This window comes from Centrocercus urophasianus, unplaced genomic scaffold (assembly GCF_019232065.1).
Source record: "Centrocercus urophasianus isolate 14NV4802_14NV808 unplaced genomic scaffold, USGS_Curo_1.0 seq_46, whole genome shotgun sequence".
NCBI lineage: Eukaryota > Metazoa > Chordata > Aves > Galliformes > Phasianidae > Centrocercus > Centrocercus urophasianus.
The window spans coordinates 2,307,045-2,328,269 of NW_024885044.1; the positions used below are offsets into that span (position 1 = coordinate 2,307,045).

General features: G+C 42.0%; 1 protein-coding gene and 1 long non-coding RNA gene across 2 annotated transcripts; both read right to left on the reverse strand.

Moving 5' to 3' along the window:
• Positions 1 to 4,611: 4,611 nt before the first annotated feature.
• On the reverse strand, positions 4,612 to 12,684 carry LOC122168837. Its single transcript, XR_006171380.1, has 4 exons — positions 12,239 to 12,684; positions 11,975 to 12,121; positions 9,766 to 9,976; positions 4,612 to 4,691 (listed from the first exon to the last, which is right to left on the reverse strand). It is a non-coding gene; the product is annotated as an uncharacterized LOC122168837 (long non-coding RNA).
• A 595-nt stretch (positions 12,685 to 13,279) lies between these two features.
• Positions 13,280 to 20,485, reverse strand: CTCFL (CCCTC-binding factor like). The gene is given in 8 exon segments (XM_042834331.1): positions 13,280 to 13,335; positions 13,538 to 13,621; positions 15,962 to 16,121; positions 17,156 to 17,266; positions 18,018 to 18,091; positions 18,094 to 18,150; positions 18,603 to 18,773; positions 20,438 to 20,485. Coding segments are annotated over 8 exon segments (738 nt in total). The 5' UTR covers positions 20,463 to 20,485.
• Positions 20,486 to 21,225: the final 740 nt, after the last annotated feature.

Genomic DNA, 21,225 nt, shown 5'->3' on the forward strand with positions numbered 1-21,225 from the left:
TAAATATAGCTGCCGTTGACTTTCCCTGAGCCTCAAATACTTCTGAAAATAAGCTTTCTGGCACCCACTGAGGAACATGCTGAACATCTTTAGTTACATGCCCCCAAATAAAAGGGACCCATAAGATCCTTACCAGCAGCAATATGAATTCAATTTGAGATCACATTGAACTCTGGTTAGAAATATTCGGGCGCAGTCCATCTCTCGCTCCACTGCTGCAGCCAGAATATCTTCAGTGTAACTGGAAAGTAAGATAATTAAATAAAAGAACTGAATTATTCAATTTAACAGCCTCCCCTGTGGGTCCACATGCACACTGGAGGCTGTTCTAAGAGCACCTGGGCTTCCACTGTGCCGATCCCAACCTCAGCTCACACAGCTCTCAGGTCTTCATATTTAAAATACACTTTCCAAATTTTTTTTTTTTTTATAAAATAAAAAAAAAAAAAAAAAGAAAGAAAAAAAAAGAAAAAAAAAAGAAAACCTTTCCCACTAAAGCAAGTAGATTTTCCAATGAACTCCAGCACTTAACCCTGCAGCACTTTACTATTTCTAGATTAGAGCATGAGTTTCGCATTTTTTCCAGGAGAAAAAATATATGCATGAATTTATAATGCCACTGTAGCAAGCAGAGGAAGAATCCTGGAACAGAAAATAACCCGAGCAATAATACTGAGCCCAAACTTTCCCAGAAGTTCAGGAGCAGCAGCTCACTTCTGCTAAGGCTGCAGACAGTTCTGTGCCCCTGTGTGCAGCTGCCCCATCCATCAGAGCTGGGTGCTCTGTTACGGACAGCCTTTGTTCACTGGCTCTCTGCTGTTCCAGGGATGCTCTCCTGAAGGGACAAATGCTGACACGTTTTGTTTCACATCCTACCTGGCTGGCATGGCCTTGGTGTGGCCTTCATCACTCACAAGTGAGCACAACAAATGAGCATTGCTTCTTGCTGAAAGCATCCCGGTCGGCCCTGACTGACCCAGAAGGGTTTTTATCACCACAGCTGGTCATGAGATGGGAATCCTTTTCCATAAGACATCTCCCGATTAGGAAAAGTAGTAATAGAAGAAAGCTACTTCATTTCCCCAGAAGAGCATTTTGGAGGAAGCAAACCAGGGCTTTTCATTCTGTTAGAAACCTGTCTGGGAGGCATCACCCACCCCATGCTCTCCCACCATTTGGGAGAGGATGAGACGAGCCTTCTGGAGCTGAGATACACACTGCATGCTCATGGTTTCATTCAGAAACACGAATGACAAAGTGAACTCTTACTTCAAACCACATTTCAAGCCCTCTGAGGATGGACTGCAGCTGCCCAGAGCTGGGCTCAGGGGGCTCTGCGGGGCTTCAACCTGCTGTGCTGCTGTCCCTCCCCACAGAACCACAGAACTGCCTGGGATCAAACTACTAAATGTCATTTATTTGTGATGCCTCTCCTTTGCAGAGACGTGCAGACACTTGCTGTGGGAGCTGCTGGGCATAGGCAGCACCAGAAGGGCACTGCTGTCCCTGGGAGGGCAGGCTGGCTGTCCCACACCCAGAGCTGCCTTGGGAGCAGCTACTGCTGTGAAAAGTGGAAGAATAGCTCCCGTTTTTAATTATCTGATTTTTTCCACACTAAATTCAATTGAGACAGCAAGGAGGGGGCAGTACTTGAAGACAGACAAGGCATTTGCATCTGTTTTGCCGATTATAGTAGTTGCACATTTTACTTTAAACACCAATGGGCTGCAACTGCTATTCAAATGATATGGAAATTGGTACTTTACACTGAAATCTCCCTTAAGCAACAAAGGAAGGGATTAGCACATGGCTCTGCTTCTCCTTTTCATTTTACTAAAGCACTGTGGCAGTGGAAATCTGATGGCTCATAAACAACACCTGTATCTTCTGATTTTTATTACATCAAGCTGCAGAATATTTGAACCCTTTTGTGTAACTATGACAAAACAATTTTTAATGAAAAAAAGAGTGATCTATATCTGAAACACTGAATTAGCTTCATGTTCACAGGGCCTGTCCATCCCAGATACATAGGCACACAAATGACAGAGGACAGCGATCAGCTGGGTGCCTGCACACAACCTGCCTCTCCTGCACAAACCCACATGGGGCCAGTGCCAGCCAGGACTCAACAGCTGCCCTCTACCCCCTTTCATGCAGTCCCACAGATGGCAACTTTCAGTGAGCTTTAATGGAAACGTTGCATGAATGCACCCTCTCAGCACAGTTATCCAGGACTTGCTGGGGAAACAAAGGTGCATTGCTAATAAAGTATTTTCATGCAATCCACTGCAGAACCATTGATAGAATTAAATGGTGAAAGAGTTTGCGCAGCTCACAACATGCCTGTGTCAAAACTTCGATGCTCCAGGGACCTGGGATGGGCGAGATTGTCAGGTCCTCACCAAGTCATGCAGCCCCCTGTGCTGAAAATTGCTGATTCAAACATTGAAGCACTGAACACAATCACTGCGTTCTCATGTTCCACTGAGACACCTTCAGCTCTTCATAGAGCACAGACAGGATTAAACAAAGTAACTCCTTTATCTCAGTAAAATTTCACTACGTGACCCACAGAATAGAGCATTATCAGTCTGGAGCTGCCCACATTACACAGGGACCCAAATTCTGCTCTTACCCAGTGCCTCTGCATCCCCACCGCCTTCAGGGGATTTTTAATCACAGAAATAAAAGGGCAACATCACTTCAGAACATTTGCACTGTATCCATCATACTAAAACCAACACAACAGGGCAGGCCACAGCACATTCATGCAAGAACTCTGATAACTGCATTTGCACTTCTAGTTTTGTCAGCCACACATGAATATTTATGCACATTTCCATGATGTGCCCCTGGTTTGCATAGGGCACAGGTTGTCAGCAGCTGAAAGCCATTAGCATCTGACAGCTGCTGAAAGAGCTTGTTTGGAACAAATAGGTGTCCTGTCCTGCAGAGCAGGCAGGTGATGGGGCATCGTTAGGGGTGCAGCTCTGGCAACTGTCTGACAAGGAAGGCACTCCCTGTGCTGCTCAGCCCGGCCTGGGCAGGGAGATTTAATTATCATCACCACATAATGGGTGGTTTGTAGGAGGCCCAGACCTGACAGAAACAGATAGTGGGCAAACAGAGCAGATCGCAGCCGATGGAGCAATTACAATCCAAATAAGAGCCTGTGAGCTGAGAGAGCAGATGTTGCTGCCCATCTCCCCACCAAATGTGTGTTTGAATGGGATTTGAAGAAAAGGTAAAAGAGCATTGCTTGCAGAGCTATGGGATGCTGGTGGGGGATGCTCAGGGACAGGTCCTCAAGGGCCTCTTGGGAGCAGAGGTGGGGACATCCAGTGATGGGGATTGAGAGAGCCCAGGAGGGGGCATCTCCCCCTGCAACCAGCACCTCCCAGCACAGCTAGAGCAGGACTGAGCTGAAGGCTTGTTGTTTTATTCCATGGTAGGGAGATGAGCCCTGTGAAGTTGGCAGACAGTGCTGGGTGTTCCCACCTCAGCCACAGGGAGGTGAACAGAGCCCATGGAATCCTGCTGGGAAAGGCTGCACTTATAAAGCATGCCCACAAGTGCCAAACGCTCCACAATATCCATCCAAGCAACTGTGCTTTCTCAAAACCAAAATAAAAGCATTAGGTGGGCAGAGATGAAATCGAGTGGTCAAATATAACAGAAGAGGTACATTGCAAGATTACCCTTCTGAGATGCTGGAAATACATGCCTTTGTCCCACACCAACAGCACAGCAATCCCGCTCAGCACTATTCACACATCACTCACACCTCCCAGCACTCATCTGCTTCTGGGGAGAGACTTGAGAGCACATGGGGCTGGGCCTTCATCTCACATTCTGTGCCCATGTTTGCAATTATAAGCACAGTCATGGTGAATGTCTGCACAAAGGACAAGCTACAAATCCTCTTGGTACTTCCTGGGTCGTTGCTTCACTGGTGTTCTTGAAAACAGCAAGTATGGAAATGCCCCCACTTTTCTACAAGCACACGCGTGATACAGCTCTGATTGACAAGCCTTGAAGTTAACAGGAACAGCAAACATCTGTGCCCAAAACCATGGGTGAGGAAGCACCCTCCATCTCTCAGGGCTCACAAAGCATTCACTGCTGCCTGTTTGAGCTGTGTTTTTAAAACACGGGTTGTTTAAAATATACACCATTAGTATTAACAAAGACCTGCATTTCTCAGGGCAAGGCACTGGCACAAGCACTGCCTTCCATCTCATGTGCAGTGACCTTTGGAAGTATTTTTAGGCACTGTCCCATAAGCAATGCCTCTTGCACCAATTGCTTCTCTTCTGCCCAGATATAAACCAGCAGTAACCGTGAGAGCTGCGTGGGATGGATTTGTGTTTTCTAAAACTGGGGGGAAAAAGACAATTACTGAAGTTTGGAAGAGGGTCTAAGCTGCACAACTTTCTCATTTATTTAATTCTAACACATACAGAGACTGCATGCCATGGGTAAGGACACTGCAGCACATGGAGAGCCAGCAGGAGGCTTCTCAACAGATCACACCACAAACCAAACTGGTGCCAGAGTTCAGAGGTGTAAGATGAAGGATTTGTTCCTTTTCACTTACTATTTAGAAGGGTCACGTGAGGGAGCAATCAGCATACGAGAGATGAACAGAGTTCCACTTCTTTTTAAATTTATTTATTTTGCCAAGGCTCCTGAAAGAAAAAAAAAAAAAGTTCAGCAGCCTTCTGTGCCCAGACTTCTCACTGTCTGCCCACCTTGCAATGCTATGACATGATAGAAAAGAAAATATAACAAGGTGGAAGAGCAGCAAGATCTCAAACTTCAGCGAGTGAAGACCTGCTTAGACGTGATAACAGCAGGTGCAGAAATAAGAGAAAGAAGCTGCTTACCTTCAGGATGCCTGCAAAACCCTGTCATACACCAGCATCTCCAAATGAGATACCTTCACTTTCACTGCCAGCCCTTAAATGAGGGCTGGAAGGGGTGGATCCTGGCTCCAGCCCTTCAATCACTCAGATGCATTGCTTTCACCTGAGCTCCCCTGGGTTGGCCCCGCCTTCCCACCAGGTGCTCCATCACTGCTTCAGGCCATGATGTACCATTTGCCCTGCAGTCACAGGACACAGCCCTCAAAGCTGCTAGGGGTCCTGGTGGCAAACCCTCCACCCTCAGTCCCCATCCCTGCCATGTGCCCACACTCTTTACACCGCACACAGCAGGAGGAGTGCCGGCCACCTGGCTGTGCAGGCACAGCACTGAGAGAAGTGATGCCAAGGAGCTGCTCACTGTCATTTCCTGCAATTAAAGACTATTTATTTTTGAAGCTCGTGCTGCCAACCCCCCATCTGACTGTCACGTTTGCTGAATTTTATTTTCAGGACGTTCTAATTTGTTAGAGATCACATCCAACTGGTTATTTGACTGTCTGGGTTTAAATACCACCTTTGTAGCTAATCCTGGGTCTCTGTATCACAAATGTGAAAATTTAGGAGAACTTTCTCCATTTGTATCTCATGAAGGAATTCTCTTCACTTAAGGCAAAGGATGGAGTTCTCTGCCAAGCATTTATATACAAATAGAATCACAATCTCTGGCTTTGTGATAGGAGCTGCATCCTCGGGGTACAATTACGGCAATTATCTGGATGGATCTTCTCATCAGTAACCTTTGACTCATCTCCTACAAACTGTCAGTCTTCATCATCAAATGGGGAAAGCAGCCTATTGTTTCTATTCAATCATCTGCTTCTGAGAAAGAGAAAACTCCGCGATGAGGACAGCCTGCCTGCCCATTTCCGTGACCTCCTGCAGCTCTCCTGCATCTGCCAGGCGGGCGGCAGGGACTGGCAGCAGCTCACTGCTGTGCTGCACTGCTGTCGTGAGGAAAGCAGCAGGCGCCCTCTGAAAATGCTGCATTTCTTTTAGGGATTTCAAGGCAAGCAGAAAAGATCTTTTTGCATGCAAAATACAGATGCACCTCCTGGTTCTAAAAGGTACCGAATGCCTCAGTCCTCCGTGGGGTCTGTTGGTCACCCATTATTTCTGGGACGTGACCCTAGAAGGGAGAGAGCACTGTCCCAGCTCCCATCTAACTGTAATGCATTACACTGAGCTGAAAGGGACTGCTAATGATTTGCACCTCTGCAAAGATGGAGCACAGTCTTGCATTAGCACTACTGTTATGCTTACTGCCACACAGCTGGTACTGAAACACCAGCAGAAATGTTGTTGGAGGGCATGGCCTGGGGGATACAGCCCATTTTAAATGGAGTGATCTTAATTTGAAGTCAGCAATGCACAGCAACATGGCGTGAATGACTCAGTTCCAGGAGAACATTTAATATAGGATGGTAAATAACCACTGTAAACATTTTTAGAACTTAAATTATTGTGAATTATTATGGGAAAAGGACAGATGAATTGCTATGGCAAAACAATGGAGAATCACTCCTGCCCTAAAGGGGTATGGCTTAATTCTCCAAGCATACAGTCCTTCCAGAAAATAAGTAGCAGTTCCCAGGCTAAATTACAGTCACCATTAGCTGCTGCATACTCTTGGATAAGGTGGTAACAAAAGCAAACAGTAACATCCCTCCTTGCTTTCACCCCATTAGCTGTGAGTGCTGCTGCGTGAGCAGGACAAGGACACAACTAATAACAGACCACAGCTGGAAAAAAATCAAAGCTAGAAATAAACTAAATCACAGCGGTGAGCTACCACAGGAGTAAGAAGCGAAGTTCTTCATCCTCAAGTGCCAATTCAAAATGGAAACAGATTGAATGAAAACTGTCAGAGGATTCTTCACACCTTCGCATTGCTCACACCCCCCCATAAGCTCACACAGCCCTGTGATGCTAGGCAGAACCCAACTGGTTTGCAACTGACTTCAAACAATAGCTGGGCTGTCCAGAGCCCAACAACACCAATGACGTTTGCCTGCAGGCATGCTGTATTAATGTCAATTGCTTTCAGATGCGCATTTAGTTTCTCAAGCAAAACAAAAAATCAATATTAAACTGTGCAAGTGGAAGTTAGTGTAAGAGCACACAGCATTCTGTCCCGCACGCCTCTACCACCATCAGTCACACAGAGCAGCTCCCTTCATTGCAGGAGGCCACACTGCATCTGTACCCACATGTAAGAATTCCTCATTTCACTCTTGCTACTTTTGGAAGGTCTTCAGACTGTTGAACCTGCATCTCCTTTGTGAGCCTTCCTTGTTACCAACAGCTGAATCTCATCCACGTTTCCTCCCCGCGAGACCCTTTGCCACCAGCCACAACCACAGCCTCTAGTCGTGCTGCCATGGTGCTTTTACATCAGCCTAAGCTCTGACCTTTGCAAAGTTATGAATGTTATTTCAATTTTAATACCTGGAGTTTAATGTCTCTGGAGGAGATTAACAGCACCAGCTTAATGTCTTTAGGTCCTTGCACATTTGCTCACTGCTTTCTAATGTAACGTGATCACTGCATGCTGCTACACCCCTGTTTCTTTTTTGAGTTCAGTGAGATGACTTAAACAAGCAATAAGACAGCAGCACACTGTATCATCAGCGGGTCTCATTGCTCCTAAAAGCAGAAGAATTAAATCAGAGATTAATTTTCTTCTGTTTCATCTTCCTCCTCCGTACAATGGAGGCAGCCATAGCTGCTGCTGCAGGGAGCTGCCAGGTTTTCACAACAACAGATACAATTAATAGAGCTGCGGGAGCAGGGAGGAAAAGGAGGTGTGCTCAGAGCTGTGGGCAGGGAGCTCTGGCTGCAGCTGTAGCAGCACAACGCCTTTGCTTCCACCAGTACCAGCACTGCCCATCAGGGAAGGAACCAGGCAGCACTGCCATGAGGTCACCTCAGGTTTGAGCTCTGAGGTCCCACCACTGTCACTGGACTCCTTTTACAGAACAGAGCAATGTGCACCAGTGCAAGCTGGTATCAGAGAAATTGCGGCTGTGCACCTTTTCCAATTGCAGTTGTGAGATTGTTAAATAACAGTAACAAAATAATTCTAACTGACAAAAAAAAAGTAATCGCTGTGAAGATCTTGAGCAGATGACAGTCAGTGTGTTTTGTTACTGAGACTCAGCAACCAGCAAGATTTAAAAGACACAAACAGTTATTTTGGATACGAAGGAGAGGGGATCAGGAATTTAAGATGACAGTCAATTTCTTGGAAAGGAGACAATTCAGGAATGGAAACAAGCTGGAAACTCGCTGTTCTCTGCTCTTACAGAACACTGCCTAGGCAAAAGATAAAGATCACTGTTCAGTGAAATCCCAGATCACAGCATGCTGAGCTGCCCTCATGTGTGCAGTGACACTGTGCACCATTCCTACGCCACTGTAGGAGCACACAGGCACAGGAGTGCAGGCTGGCACGGCCCCGAGGAAGGCAGGCTGTACACTGGGGCTGTGCCCCCTGAGCACACTGCCCTGCAGCCCGTCCCAGCAGCGCTGCTGTGGGAGCAAGGCAGATTCACAGCCGTCCTCCTTCCTGGCAGCGAGGCTGCAGCTCGTAGTGACAACTGGAGCTTCGTCTGCTAAGAAAAACAGCTAACAAGAGCTCTTGTTTAGCCCTGAGCTGCGTAAGATGTTAAGCGAGACACCTGATTTCTAACTAAGGCAAAAATAAATAAGTAAATTAATTAAAAAAAAAAAAAAGAAAAAAGGAAAAAAGAAAAAGAATCGGAGCATCTTTGTCGGCGTCTAACTTTTGCTGGTCTGCTGTCGGAAGAGATGCGAACCGGTGCTGCCATCTCCAGGAAGCGCTGCCCATCGCCTCCATCGCGCAGCGCTCAGCACCAACCCAGGGCAGCACAGCTCACAGCACCGAGCCGTGGCAGGGCAGCACTGCTGTGAATTTCTATCTCACGACGTGAGCCGTTCCTGAGGCTTTAATGACTCCTCTATAATGAGTAACATCAAGTTTGTAAAAATTGGCATCTGTTCAGAGTAAGGGCTTTTAAAGGAAAGAGATAAAAGTGTACTGATCTTAAAGGTAGAAATAACACCGTTAACTCTGTAAACTAATCACCTGAAAGCCATGGCAATGCACGTTCTGAACCACAAAGAACAATCAGCGTTCCCAATTAAAAAGCATGAGTCCATAAGGAATGACTCCTGAACAGGTTGAAAGAATTCATTCTTGATTTCAGAAAGGACACATTCTGGCTTCTCACTGTTCAATAGTCATTTTTCAACTTCATTAAAATCTTTTATTTTTGTCTTTTACATTCCTCTTTGCATAGTCCGGTGCTCGGACCCCAGCACAAGATAGCATTCAGCTTGGTTATGGACAATTGAAGCAAGCAATATATTCAGAACATTGATAAAGTAGCTTCTACAGACTTCAAAGATGAATTTCAACAAAGAAATCTGTTGCTCAGAATTTATAACAATAATGAAAACCTTCATGAAACAGACACAAAACAATAATTATTAAACCTTATTAAACGCTCTAATAACAACTGCTATAATGGAAGGACGAATGGAGTGAATAATCTTGATAAATGAAACAAACTGACTCCTAGTAATTGCCACAAACATCAGATATAGAGCGGTCACTGAAAGGACAGTTAGCAAATGTTCCTTACACTGAAACATCGTTGCCTTTCATTTTCTCACCTCAGGAAAACACAAACAGACTGAAGCTCGCACAGCTCTCAGTTGTACAGATTACTAAAGAATAAATCTGTTTCAGGTCAGCATGTAAATCTAGAAGAAAAATGACATTCAAGCAGAAAGAATCCTATCTTTTGCAACTTACTTCAAAATTAGCTGGTTTTCTTCATCCTGTTGTGTGAATGTAATACAAGAGGTGAAGCTTCCCTATAACTTTCAGACGTCAGTCCATCACAGCCATTTCACAACGTGGTTCTGTCTTCTGCTTTCAAAGCTGTTGCCTCTATTCCTTCTAAAACAGGAAGAATCTCCCTGGCACAATGTTCACTCTTCACAGTAGAGACATCTGGGAACAACTGCAGGACAGTTTTGCAAAAAAATTAAATATTGTGATGATTAACCAGAAAGACAAGCAAATATTTCAATAGTTTCCAGTATTAGACAATTTAATGTAGTGAATAAAATAGTTCCAGTATATAACATCATGTCTTAGCTTTCAATTTATTTAGAGAATGAAACTATTTTACAGTGAATATTATGTGAGGAGCCAGGTAAGTAAGCAGCACTCATTATATGTTTAGAAGAAAACTAAGCATGAAGTGTGGAAATTTAATTTTCATATGAGAATATCATCAACAATTAGAAAAAGAAAATGTGTGCTCCAGCAAATCACTGATGGCAGCAGCCACAAGCCATTTCTAACAAGGGCTCAGCTCTCATGATAACAGCCACTAATGAAGGATCCCACAGGCCCTGCATGATGTGCAAGCAGTGAGCAGTGATGTATACCCCAAATGTCAACTGTGTAAAAAAAATCTGGAACTGGCACAGGAATTCTAAAAGTTGTGCGTGTCAAATAACAGACTGAATATCTGCATGAGCACTATCTAATGAGACATTATCTTAGGGTAGAAATTGAAGCTTCCAGATGAAAGGATCTGAAAGATACCAAAAATATATTGTTTGCATGTACCAAAACATTAATAAACAGCTAAATCTAATTATTGCAAAAGCATACACACTGCAGCTGTAAGATTCTCTCTAACCATACCATTACAGCTTTACCAGTGAAAACAGAAATGTCAATGCTCATGTAAACTCAGCTGCTGATATATATTCATTAGATTCTGAAAGGCTTCAACATTTCTTACTGTGTCAAATTTTGTCTCCATATCATTGGCCACAAATCAGTATAGGTATAACCTGCTATATCAAAATGTGATGTTTGAGGACACCTGGGCATCAGATCTATTTCCATAATTGTCTCTTGATGCATGAGCAGACCAGGATCCTGCCCATGGCCTTGCCTAACTGAATTTTGTCTATATTGTGCTTTGCCCAGTCAACAGAATTGCGCATAAATAAGGAAACATCTATGGATCAAATTTAGACTGTAAGGTAAAATTGCTAGAATATTACCATGCATGTGATGACACTCTAAGGTTTAAGAGTATTAAAGTTAACTTCACCTCTTCTAAGAGTTGCAAAGAAGAGAAATACTTGTGCCAGGAATACGCCAGCAGACAGCACAGGTGCTGCTATTGCCCCTATGGAGATCTCTGACTGAGCTCAGCCAGTGAGTTATCTGAATTGATTCACATCTTAGGAACCTTTACCTAATGAGAAAAGATGAGGAAGCAGAAGAAAGAGAAGGAAAGAGATTAACTGCAGACCATCCTCTGTCTTACACTGAAGGAATAAGCGCTCAGTGCTCAAGAGCTACTGAGCATCACTAAGTGATTACAAGTGCCCTTCTGGCTGCACAGACATGCTGAGCCAAGAGCTCTGTAAATGGGCCTGGTCACCTCTGCTGCATGACAGAAGGGTGACTCTAGCTATTCAAATCACTGGAGTTTTTATTGCTGGATCATTATCTGATCCAAGTACGAGAGAAGAACAATTTCTTCATTAGGATGCATATTGAGATTGATGTGCAATTTGAGTTTTGAAAATGAAAATGTTCCAGTCTGGTTTGTATTAAAGCAGTGCATTAGCAAAAATGGGCTCATAAGGAAACTCACTATGGCTCAACTCAGCAACGAGTGTTTCATTCACCTTTATAAAGGCAAAGTGAGTTTGTAAAAGGGAAAAGAAAAAATGCATTTGTAAGCATTGCTGAGCAGGGAGTTTAGGAAGATATCTGCAGGAGCTGGGGAGCAGCAGGCCCAGAACAAGTACCTGAGCAGAACTTCTGCTCAGCAATTCCAGACTATTCTAAAGCATTCCTCCATTCTTAGCACTTAAATTAGCTTCATTGTGAAACAGTAATTAAGCAGCAGGGAAGATTCACCGCCTTAGCCTTTTATTCTTGATTCTAATTTACATGATTAAATTCTAACTTATTCACTGATTACCTTCTTGCTTAGCATGCTTTAGATTCTCCCTTTCTTTCCTTCTATCCTTGCTTCTTTTGCTGGATGCAGCAGTGTTGGCCCTCACCAATCCACAGTTTTCAGGATGCTTGTGCACATCGCCCTGTTAGCATCATGAGCCACAAATACCTGAATCAAATATTAATATATGTAAGAGCTTTAACACACACAAAAAATCCCCCCCCAAAAAATTGTTTTGGCAGGCACATTTTGTACACCGTGTGAAGGGCTAACTTAGTTAACAACCTCCATAGAACTCCTGGAGATTTGTTCAGAACACATGCTAAAGTTCTGCTGGAGAGGAGCTCTGTACATCTGATTTCATATTCATTCACTCTTTTTTTTTCCTTCTGATCCATGCATAAGCAAAAACGTAAAATCTGTGGGGAAAAAAAAGGTTACATTTGTTTTAGAAATTTGCACATTTGATCCAGAAATGGATACACACCTCACAGCACACAGCTTTTGAACAAGTGAATGACAATTTCATGGTAATTTTCTGGCTGAACTGGTCCTAGCACTCTTTCCCTTCACTTATCTTCTTGAGTTCTTCAATTTGTCTTAAAATTCATACCTCCATGCTGCCTCTTGGTTTGAAAAGGCTACTATGCTCAAGATGAATAACTTCCATACCAGACTGTACAAGCCAGTACCAGCTCTGAATGCACGATGTGGCAGACATTCTCTGCCAAAATGGGAATACTATAATTATTATTAATTATAAGTAATGAATAATTATTATTAATTATTAACTATAAATTATTAATTGACCAAAGTAATGCTTGGGAAAAAAAAGACACAAAAAATCTGCTCTGCTGGTTTAGCATTAAGGAGTTAACATTCCACCCAGCAAACTGCTTCTTATTCTCTGCTCCTCCTTACAGTATAATACTAGATTCTTAAAGACAACTCCACAGAGATTCCTTAAAACAAAGTATCTTCCCCAGAGTGAGGAGCCCGTGCCACATTTAGGCATTCATAAGCTGTAGAGTTCACACTGGAATCACAATGCTGCTTAGAGTGAATTGTGAAAAGCTGTTTCTGTTGAAAGGTTTTGCTGCAGCATGAGCAAGTGAAAGACTTCTCATCACTATGAGTTCGTTTACGTGCAATTAAAGGACGTTTCTGAAACAAAGAAAATATTTGCAACATAACTATCCAGCTGTGTATCACATTCAACAAATCCATGCAGAAAAGGACAAATCCACACAGAAAAGGACAAGAGCACTACGGCTCCTTCATTACTCTCCACTGTAAGCAGATTGAGGAATCTGCTCAAGGAATGCATCAGTTGCTGCCCAGTCCCTTGGAGAAGGTCACAGCTTCTCCTCCTGAGGTCATTCCTGTTTGCAACGACCACAACCAGGTGAATCAGTGGAACACATTCCCAGGGAAGTTGCAGATGCCCCATTCCCAGCTGTGTTCAGGCCACGCTGGATGGAGCTTAGAGCACCTTGATGTGCTAGAAGGTCTGCATCCCTAACAATCCTAAGGTTCCCTTCCAACCCAAACCGTTCTATTATGTAAGAGCTTTTTTTATCATACTGTCTAGCATTCTTATGGCAATGTAGTGGTACTCAATTTCACCCAGGACAATAACAACCACAAAGACAAAAGATGATGTCCACACTACAGGCCGTGTGAATGGGCAAAAAGACAGATTTTTCAGATGGCTGAGAAAGGAAGCAATGGGAAAGCTTCGAATGAGGGCAGAATGAAGATGCTTTTACGTGACAATTTGCTCTATCAAATAGTGCTATTATGGTTTGGCTTTTTTAAAATCTTTTGTAGTTTCCATGGAAATAAGTAGGAGACGTCACTGTTGGATCAATCTTCGTATTTCTCCATACTATCAGTTCAGCAGAAGATATATGCAGTGTAATTGATGCTTTCATTCTGGATTTTACAGTTGTATAAAAAAGTATTTGTCAGAGATACACACAGATCAGAACCTGTGGGCCTTCATTTGAGCACACACACTCACTGGTCTAGAGATCTCCCCCTTTTTTTCTCCCTGTAAGTCAGAGAAAAGTATTGTTAAGTTTCTAAAGTGTTGACTGTGCTGCAACATAAAGAAATACAACACAAGCCTGTGGTATTTGTGTGCTGTACATTAGATGACAGCAAAGGTAAGCAACACAGCAACTAATTAAAAGTGGAATACACTGCCAAAGTCCAGTCTTCACTTGAGGCTGGAAAGCAATGTGATCCTGACCGTGTTTGTGGGTATGTTTACATGCTCAGACCAATTTTACCCAGCGACACTGGGTGAGAAATGTGGCTGAAAAATCACACAAAGCACAAATATTTGCCTTTGTTCTCACGTCACTGAGGTGGGCCGTTCTTCCTTTATACTTGTGAACATCCAAAAGATGTAACAAGACAGCCTCACTTTTCTGCATTCCTGTTTTATTTTTCATTTAGGAACCATTTTTCTTGCAAATAAACCATAACCACCCCACATCAGTTAGAATGCAGTAACAAATCTTTATCTTATTTAAGTAAGTATAGCCAAAGTGAACCCTGCCTTGCCAAGTCATCCACTTAATGTGCAATAATTTGTCGGTGAGTTGAAATAGCTGCTTGCATGCAGAGCTGCACTGATCATGTTTGAAACTTTTTCCATCCCTGTGAATCTTCCTTTGCTGATTAAGAGCACAATGGTTGTGAAAGGCAGCTTCACAGTGACTGCACTGAACTGCCATTCCATGTATGGAGGCACGTTTTGGCACCTGGCAGTCAAAATAGTTATTTTAATGGTAAATTTTGGATCTCCACAAGTTTGAACAAGAGTTAGGTTGTGCTTAGCCCTGAGTTACACGTTGGTTATAGAAGAAAATGGAAGGAAAAAGAAGACCTGTGCTCTCAGCAACAATTCCAGAGTAATTAAGCATTTGTAAGCTGAAATATCACTGATTTTAATGAAAACTGTTTAACAAATCAAATCCCTTTGAAAATTCCAGCAACTGCTTTCACCTGCACAAGATTAATTTCAAAACGCTACCCAAAGCGGTCTGTATGTACAAAGGAATTGTGACATGTAGATAATAATCCCATTTCCACCTTGAAATATTTACATCTGTTAAGTGGCACCTTTCTGAAAACACAGATAGATACAAAAGGCAACTTTGTCTGCCTAAATATTTTTAATACAGCCATTTCATAACTTCAAAAAATCTAACACTGCATCGAGCTCTTCTTGGTATTTGTCAACTGAATCACTTAAAATAAGTAAATACACTCTGTGTCTTAATACTGATTTCTTAATAAAACTCTTACCCCTACAAGAAAATTCTCTTCCTAGAAAAGAATTCAATTTACTCATGAAATAAAGCCACAGTGAGTTTACAGGGATTTGAATCAAGTAATCTTCCAAACAAGAGCTGTTCAGAAATGTAGTACATGGAATCACCAGAAAACCCCAAGGGCTTGCATCTCCAGAACTATGTATGATAATTTTAACTTTTACTTTCAGTGTCAATCTGTACGCCAACGCTGTTTGATATGGATGACAATGGGGAAAAACACAAATCAATTTCCTGCGTATAGGATAAAAATGGACTTATGCAGTGCTCTATTTTCTACATTCTGGGAGAAGATCCCAGCCAGAGAAGAGGCATTTCAGTTTATTGTATCACCTTCAATGTTTCATGATTGGTTTGTAGCCTGAAAATAATAGTGGATACTGACATAAGCAAATTCAGAGTCCTACAGGTATCCTGGAGGGGAAAAAGACCAAAATACTTGATGTTTTGTATTTTAAACAGCTTAAAGCATCAACCACAAGATGTCACCCCATCTCCTTGCAGGAGCTTCCCTGTAAATCAGCAGTGACCACATTTTCCACAGCATATTCTGTAATGATGTAAAGTCACAGAACGCATTTGGTTTCATTACAAGCAGCAACAATTACAAACATTTCAGCCCTGCTTATCTCTACATTCCCTTTTCCCCCTGCTTTAAACTCACCCAAATCTCTTTTCTGTGCAATATAGGCACTGCAATGTGGACACTGGTATTTTGGCACATCTTCTCCATGCTTCCTTATTATGTGTGCTTTCATGTTACCACTCTGAGCAAATTTGGTGTAGCAAATGTAACATTCGTGTGGTTTTTCACCTATTAAAATGTGAATATATACTTAGGAACCCTGTATTCGATACAAACACTACATTCACATAGATCTGAACATCTAATCTTTAACAGCAACAGCCAGACCAACCAAAATGTAACGTTACCTTGTAATGCATGAAAGGCCAGCAAGTTTACATAGCCCATTCCTATGCAAACTCCTGGTTTCCTGAATCTGCAAGTCAACCTGATGAAGCATAAAACCATTAATTCTAAATTATTAGTCAGGAATTATCTTCGTTACCTTTTATCCCATCTTGTGGATGGATTCCATTTCACGTACAAAAATGCAGTGTTACAATTGAGTGCACAAGGAGAGGAAGTGAATGGCTGCAACATCAAGATAAAATTGATTCAACCCCAGCCATCAATATTGGGGAAATATTTTCTTTTCCTTGACTTTCTTTCCCAGAAATCCACATCAGCTCTGAATATCATCAAAAATTACATCAGCACTGGTGGAAAGCCCAGCCTAAGAGCACAGGGAAACATCCAGTGTTGAGGTTTTGAGCCAACTCCAGTCTGGCCCTAAGCGCTGAGCCCCCACCACGACTGGGCAACACGAGGCCCACTTTTAGATATTTCTGGTCAATTCCTCGAAAAAGAAGTTAGTCTGTTTGCACCAGATTACTCTGGAATGTAAACCAAAGCATAAGTGGGCATTTTCAGGAGATGTGAAACACACTGCCATTCGTGCTAACATGTTAACGAGGCACAGATCACACTGTGACTGAACTGATGTGAAACCTGAATTATGAGGTAGATAAGGTAGATACTATGTTCTCAGACAGTGTGCATATTACAGTCAATTTGGGCAAGATCAATCTGAGGTCACAACAATGTGGAATAAGCAAACTGCACAAAGAATGTGCTTTTCAGGTACGTTTTTACTCAAAACCACGAATGAAAAGCGTTGTGATTTACAGTCTGAAATTAGGTCACAAGGAAACCCATGAATTTTGAAGGCCTATACTAGATACAAGCATAAATCATTACATTGGGGAATCCTACCTGATTCCAAGTGTTCCTGATTGCCAAGTGTCTTTTCAGTTTATATGCATCTTTGCCAGCATAGCTGCGCAGGTAACATGCATGAGGACGCTCTCCTGTATGTGAGCAAACGTGTCACTGCAGTTTACTTGCCTGGCATAAAAACAAGACAATTTCTGCAGTAACATTTACGTTTATAGAAGTATAAACAATTGAAATATCAGGACATTCACAAAATACATCTACTGCAATTTTAAATACTGCATCCGTTACAGACTTAGTGCTGCCTGTTCTGGATTTAGCTGATATTCTGTACTCTTCCCCCAGATGATCTTGCTTCCATCTTTAGTACCAACATAAGTAAAAGGAGAACCCTTAACGTGAGAACAGAAAAAGCCACATTTTAAAACTGGCTGAAAAGAACACCAATTACCTTCATGCTACTCTGTATACCAAATTTAAAATGCCCAAACTCATTAGCTAAAGCCTTTATTCATCTTCAAGTTCATACGAAGAACATTCACTGCAGAAGCCTAATTCATTCTATTTTTTAATACTGTTTTTGTGTTCTGTCCTACATAAATAACAAGTATGCAAGTTGAAATTAGGAGTTACTTTCTGTAGAATTCCTGCATACTTCATGAGCTCGCTTCTAGAACCACTTAAATCTACCATACCATTGACTTACATAGAACTAAGCACGATTGTTTCCCCACTTTTGTAGCCCCTGTGGTCCTTTCACAAGTCAAGTTTTATACAACGTCAACTTTGGCCATTTGGCCATGCACTGTCCAGCTGTACATTTGCACTGCAAGCCAAGCATTAATGCTGAGCTTGACATATACAGCTTAGTATCTGAAAGCCTACCAACTTTCCCCAAAGGATTCAGAAATGCTGTGCTTGCTTCTGCACTTGAATATTTACACACTGAACACTTGAAAGGTTTTTCAAAGGTATGCTTGTAACACCTGTGCTGTGAAGCTCTCCACTGGTCACAAATGCCATATCACAGTCACTGCATTTACAGGGCCTGGTCCCTGTAGGAATATATCATTTCTTAAAACCTTATTTAACAGCTGTTTGATTTGTCTGCATTAAATCAACACAATTTTTGCCAGAACCTTTTTGTGACTCTATTTTTTTAAAAATAGACAATAAACATCCCCCATACACTGATCATAAACACCTGCTGTGTCAATTCTCTTCACATTCATAAACAGTCACAAAGAAATCATCAGAGAAGTTTCTATCATGCATACAAAAATCCGACAAAACCAAAGCAAATTTTCAGTTGATAAAAAATCTTAGAATGGCAAAAGGTAACAGGGAATCACAAACAGACCACATCCTGTCAGTGCAGAACTCCAAACAAAACTGGTGAAGCTTCTGAGGACAGAACGATCACAGAATCCGCCTCTAAGTCTGCCACTTGCCCGTGGATTAAATCCTGCAGACAATATGTAATGGAATAACTACACACATTAGATACCTGCATGCACATTCACGTGGTTCTGCAGGAGAGCAGCTGTTCGAAAGGCCTTGAGGCTGATGGGACACAAGTGACGTTTGCCTTTAGAATGGATTTTCCTGTGGCGGTTCAGACCTGATACCTTGAGCGAGGTGCATGTACACAACTCACAGCTGAAGGCTGCTTTTTCTCCTGTGAGAACAAAGACGCATTTAGATCATGAGATAGAAAAGAATGACTTCACTCTTCAAAAATAGTACTGAATTCAAGATAGTGCCTCTAGTTTAGGGAAAACTACCTCACATTTATACATAAAAGTGCTTCAAAATGCAATAATTTCTGCCTGACAGCTTGCCTTTTCGTAATGTAGCTATTTAAGACTTAAGCAACTCACCCCAAGATAGTGCCACGCATTAGTGATACAGTTCAGAGCCTAATTCTAGAAATCCTACCTCTGGTCACAGAATCACAGAATCACAGAATCACAGAATCACAGAATCACCCGGGTTGGAAGGGACCTCAAGGATCATGTAGTTCCAACCCCCCTGCTTAGCAGGGCCACCAAACACACACATTCAGATCAGGTTGCCCAGTGAACACATCCAAGGACGGGGCATCCACAACCTCCCTGGGCAACCCGTTCCAGGGCCTAACCACTCTCCTTGTAAAGAAACTAACTCCCACCTCCAAGAGAAGATGAAAGTGGCTAAGACATGGTTCATGAAGGCACTTCTAAACAATGCAACACACTTCTTGTTGTCAACTGTATGATCAGTACTAACAAATTTAAAGATTTGGGTATGGCAGGCTAAGCTATCCTCAGCTTTCAGTAAGGAAAAGTAAAATCTGGTACGATGTAAAAGCTGCTACAAAATCATTAGTTGACTTCAAGGAAAGATCAACTACTTGAAGAAGACAGAATAAAGTTACAGGATTATATAACGTTTCCAAGTTCTTATCACAGCAGTAAGAAGTTCCTTTGAGAGTACCAAGTAAAGAGGAAGCATGCTGCACTTTCAGTTTTGAAAAAGATTCAAAACTGCAAAATGGCAAATAGATCATATGAGAAGAGCCTTTCCAGAACAGTTGCCTCAGCTCCCAAGTGCACTTTGTAATGTTTTTCATGCTGAGACCAGAATACATTTATACAGTGCTTCATAGCGCACAGAACATGCAGCTAACACTTGAGTGACAGCAAACAAGACTGCTTTGTTGTTGTTTATTCATTATGGATTCATCCCACAGAACAGAACTTCCTTTGCATTGTTAAACCTGCTAAGTGTGCTTCCTTTAAACACAATATCCAAACCAAGGGACATTATTGATTGGTACAACATCCATACTCCAAACTTCCTCCACCAGTATACCTTCATAACCAGATATTATGAGGGACACATTCACAGATTCTTCAACCCCACTGATGTCACCCAACTTTCAGAGTACAGACATACAGATGCTAGGGAAAGTCACATTACATGCCCTTTAAGCCAGTCCTTAACCTCTGCAACACACTTTTAACATTCCTGAAATATTAAGACAGCTACGTTCCATTACTCTTATTTAGGATCTGGGAGATAACCTTGCTGACAGGCACTGGTATTTGCCTACCACTCTCAACCAGCAAGTTGCAACCATTCTAAGCTCATCCATAAACCCCTGAATCTTGCAGCTGAACGGACCAAGGAAGATTAAATAAATTATTAGGCTTATTCATTATATTATTCATTTATACCCAGTCTTAACTTTGACAGCTCCCTGGAGGTTTTAAAAACCACATCATGTTCATCTTGTTTCAAAATCTAACTTAAAATATGTTATCAAATAATTAACTACAAATATTATAGTCAACTGTTTACCTTTCTTCTGAGGTGAAGCACTCATTTGACATTTTAGATACTTGGGATTTCTTATAACTGCTTGTACTGATGGAGATGCATATCTGTGGTTTTTATCTTCATCACGCGAGTCTGACAAATCATCACTAGCTTCACAGCTCAGACCCTCTGCTTCCTTTCCTCCATCCTCTGCAGATTGGGCCAATTGCTGGACCTTATTTTCAAATTCAGTGACATCATTATCTCTGTTAACCTACTTAAACAAGAAGTTTTTAAGCTGCCTTAATCAAAAGTAGTTGCTAATGGCAAAACAACTCAACTTTCATCAAGAATCAATCTGGTAATGCACAGTCATCCTAAATGCTATCAGGGAAAGCTGCAATGAAATTTCACATTTAACATCCAGCAACCTAGCTGGGATCTGAACCATTACTAAAATGGAGTCCTTGCTCCTGAGAATTGTACATTGAGTTTCAGAGCATCTTTCTGAGACAGCAGCAAGGAGAACATAGAAACTCATATCCTCAACATTAAAAGAAAAGGTATTTTAAACTTAATTTCAGTACTTTTCCCTTCTAAAAAAGGACAAGATATGTTCTCAATTTTTTTTTTCTTTTTTAAAATGGAACTAATATAGGACACACATCCAACAACCACTGTTGTATTGTACTCATTACTAAAAGAAAGGAAATTATCTAACACTATTTAACAGACCTAGGCTATGAAAAACAGAAGCACCACAGCGTTTCTGATGAATTGAATTAAAAGTTTGAGTTGTAGCAGCTTAGAGCTAGTAATCTAGAAAGGCT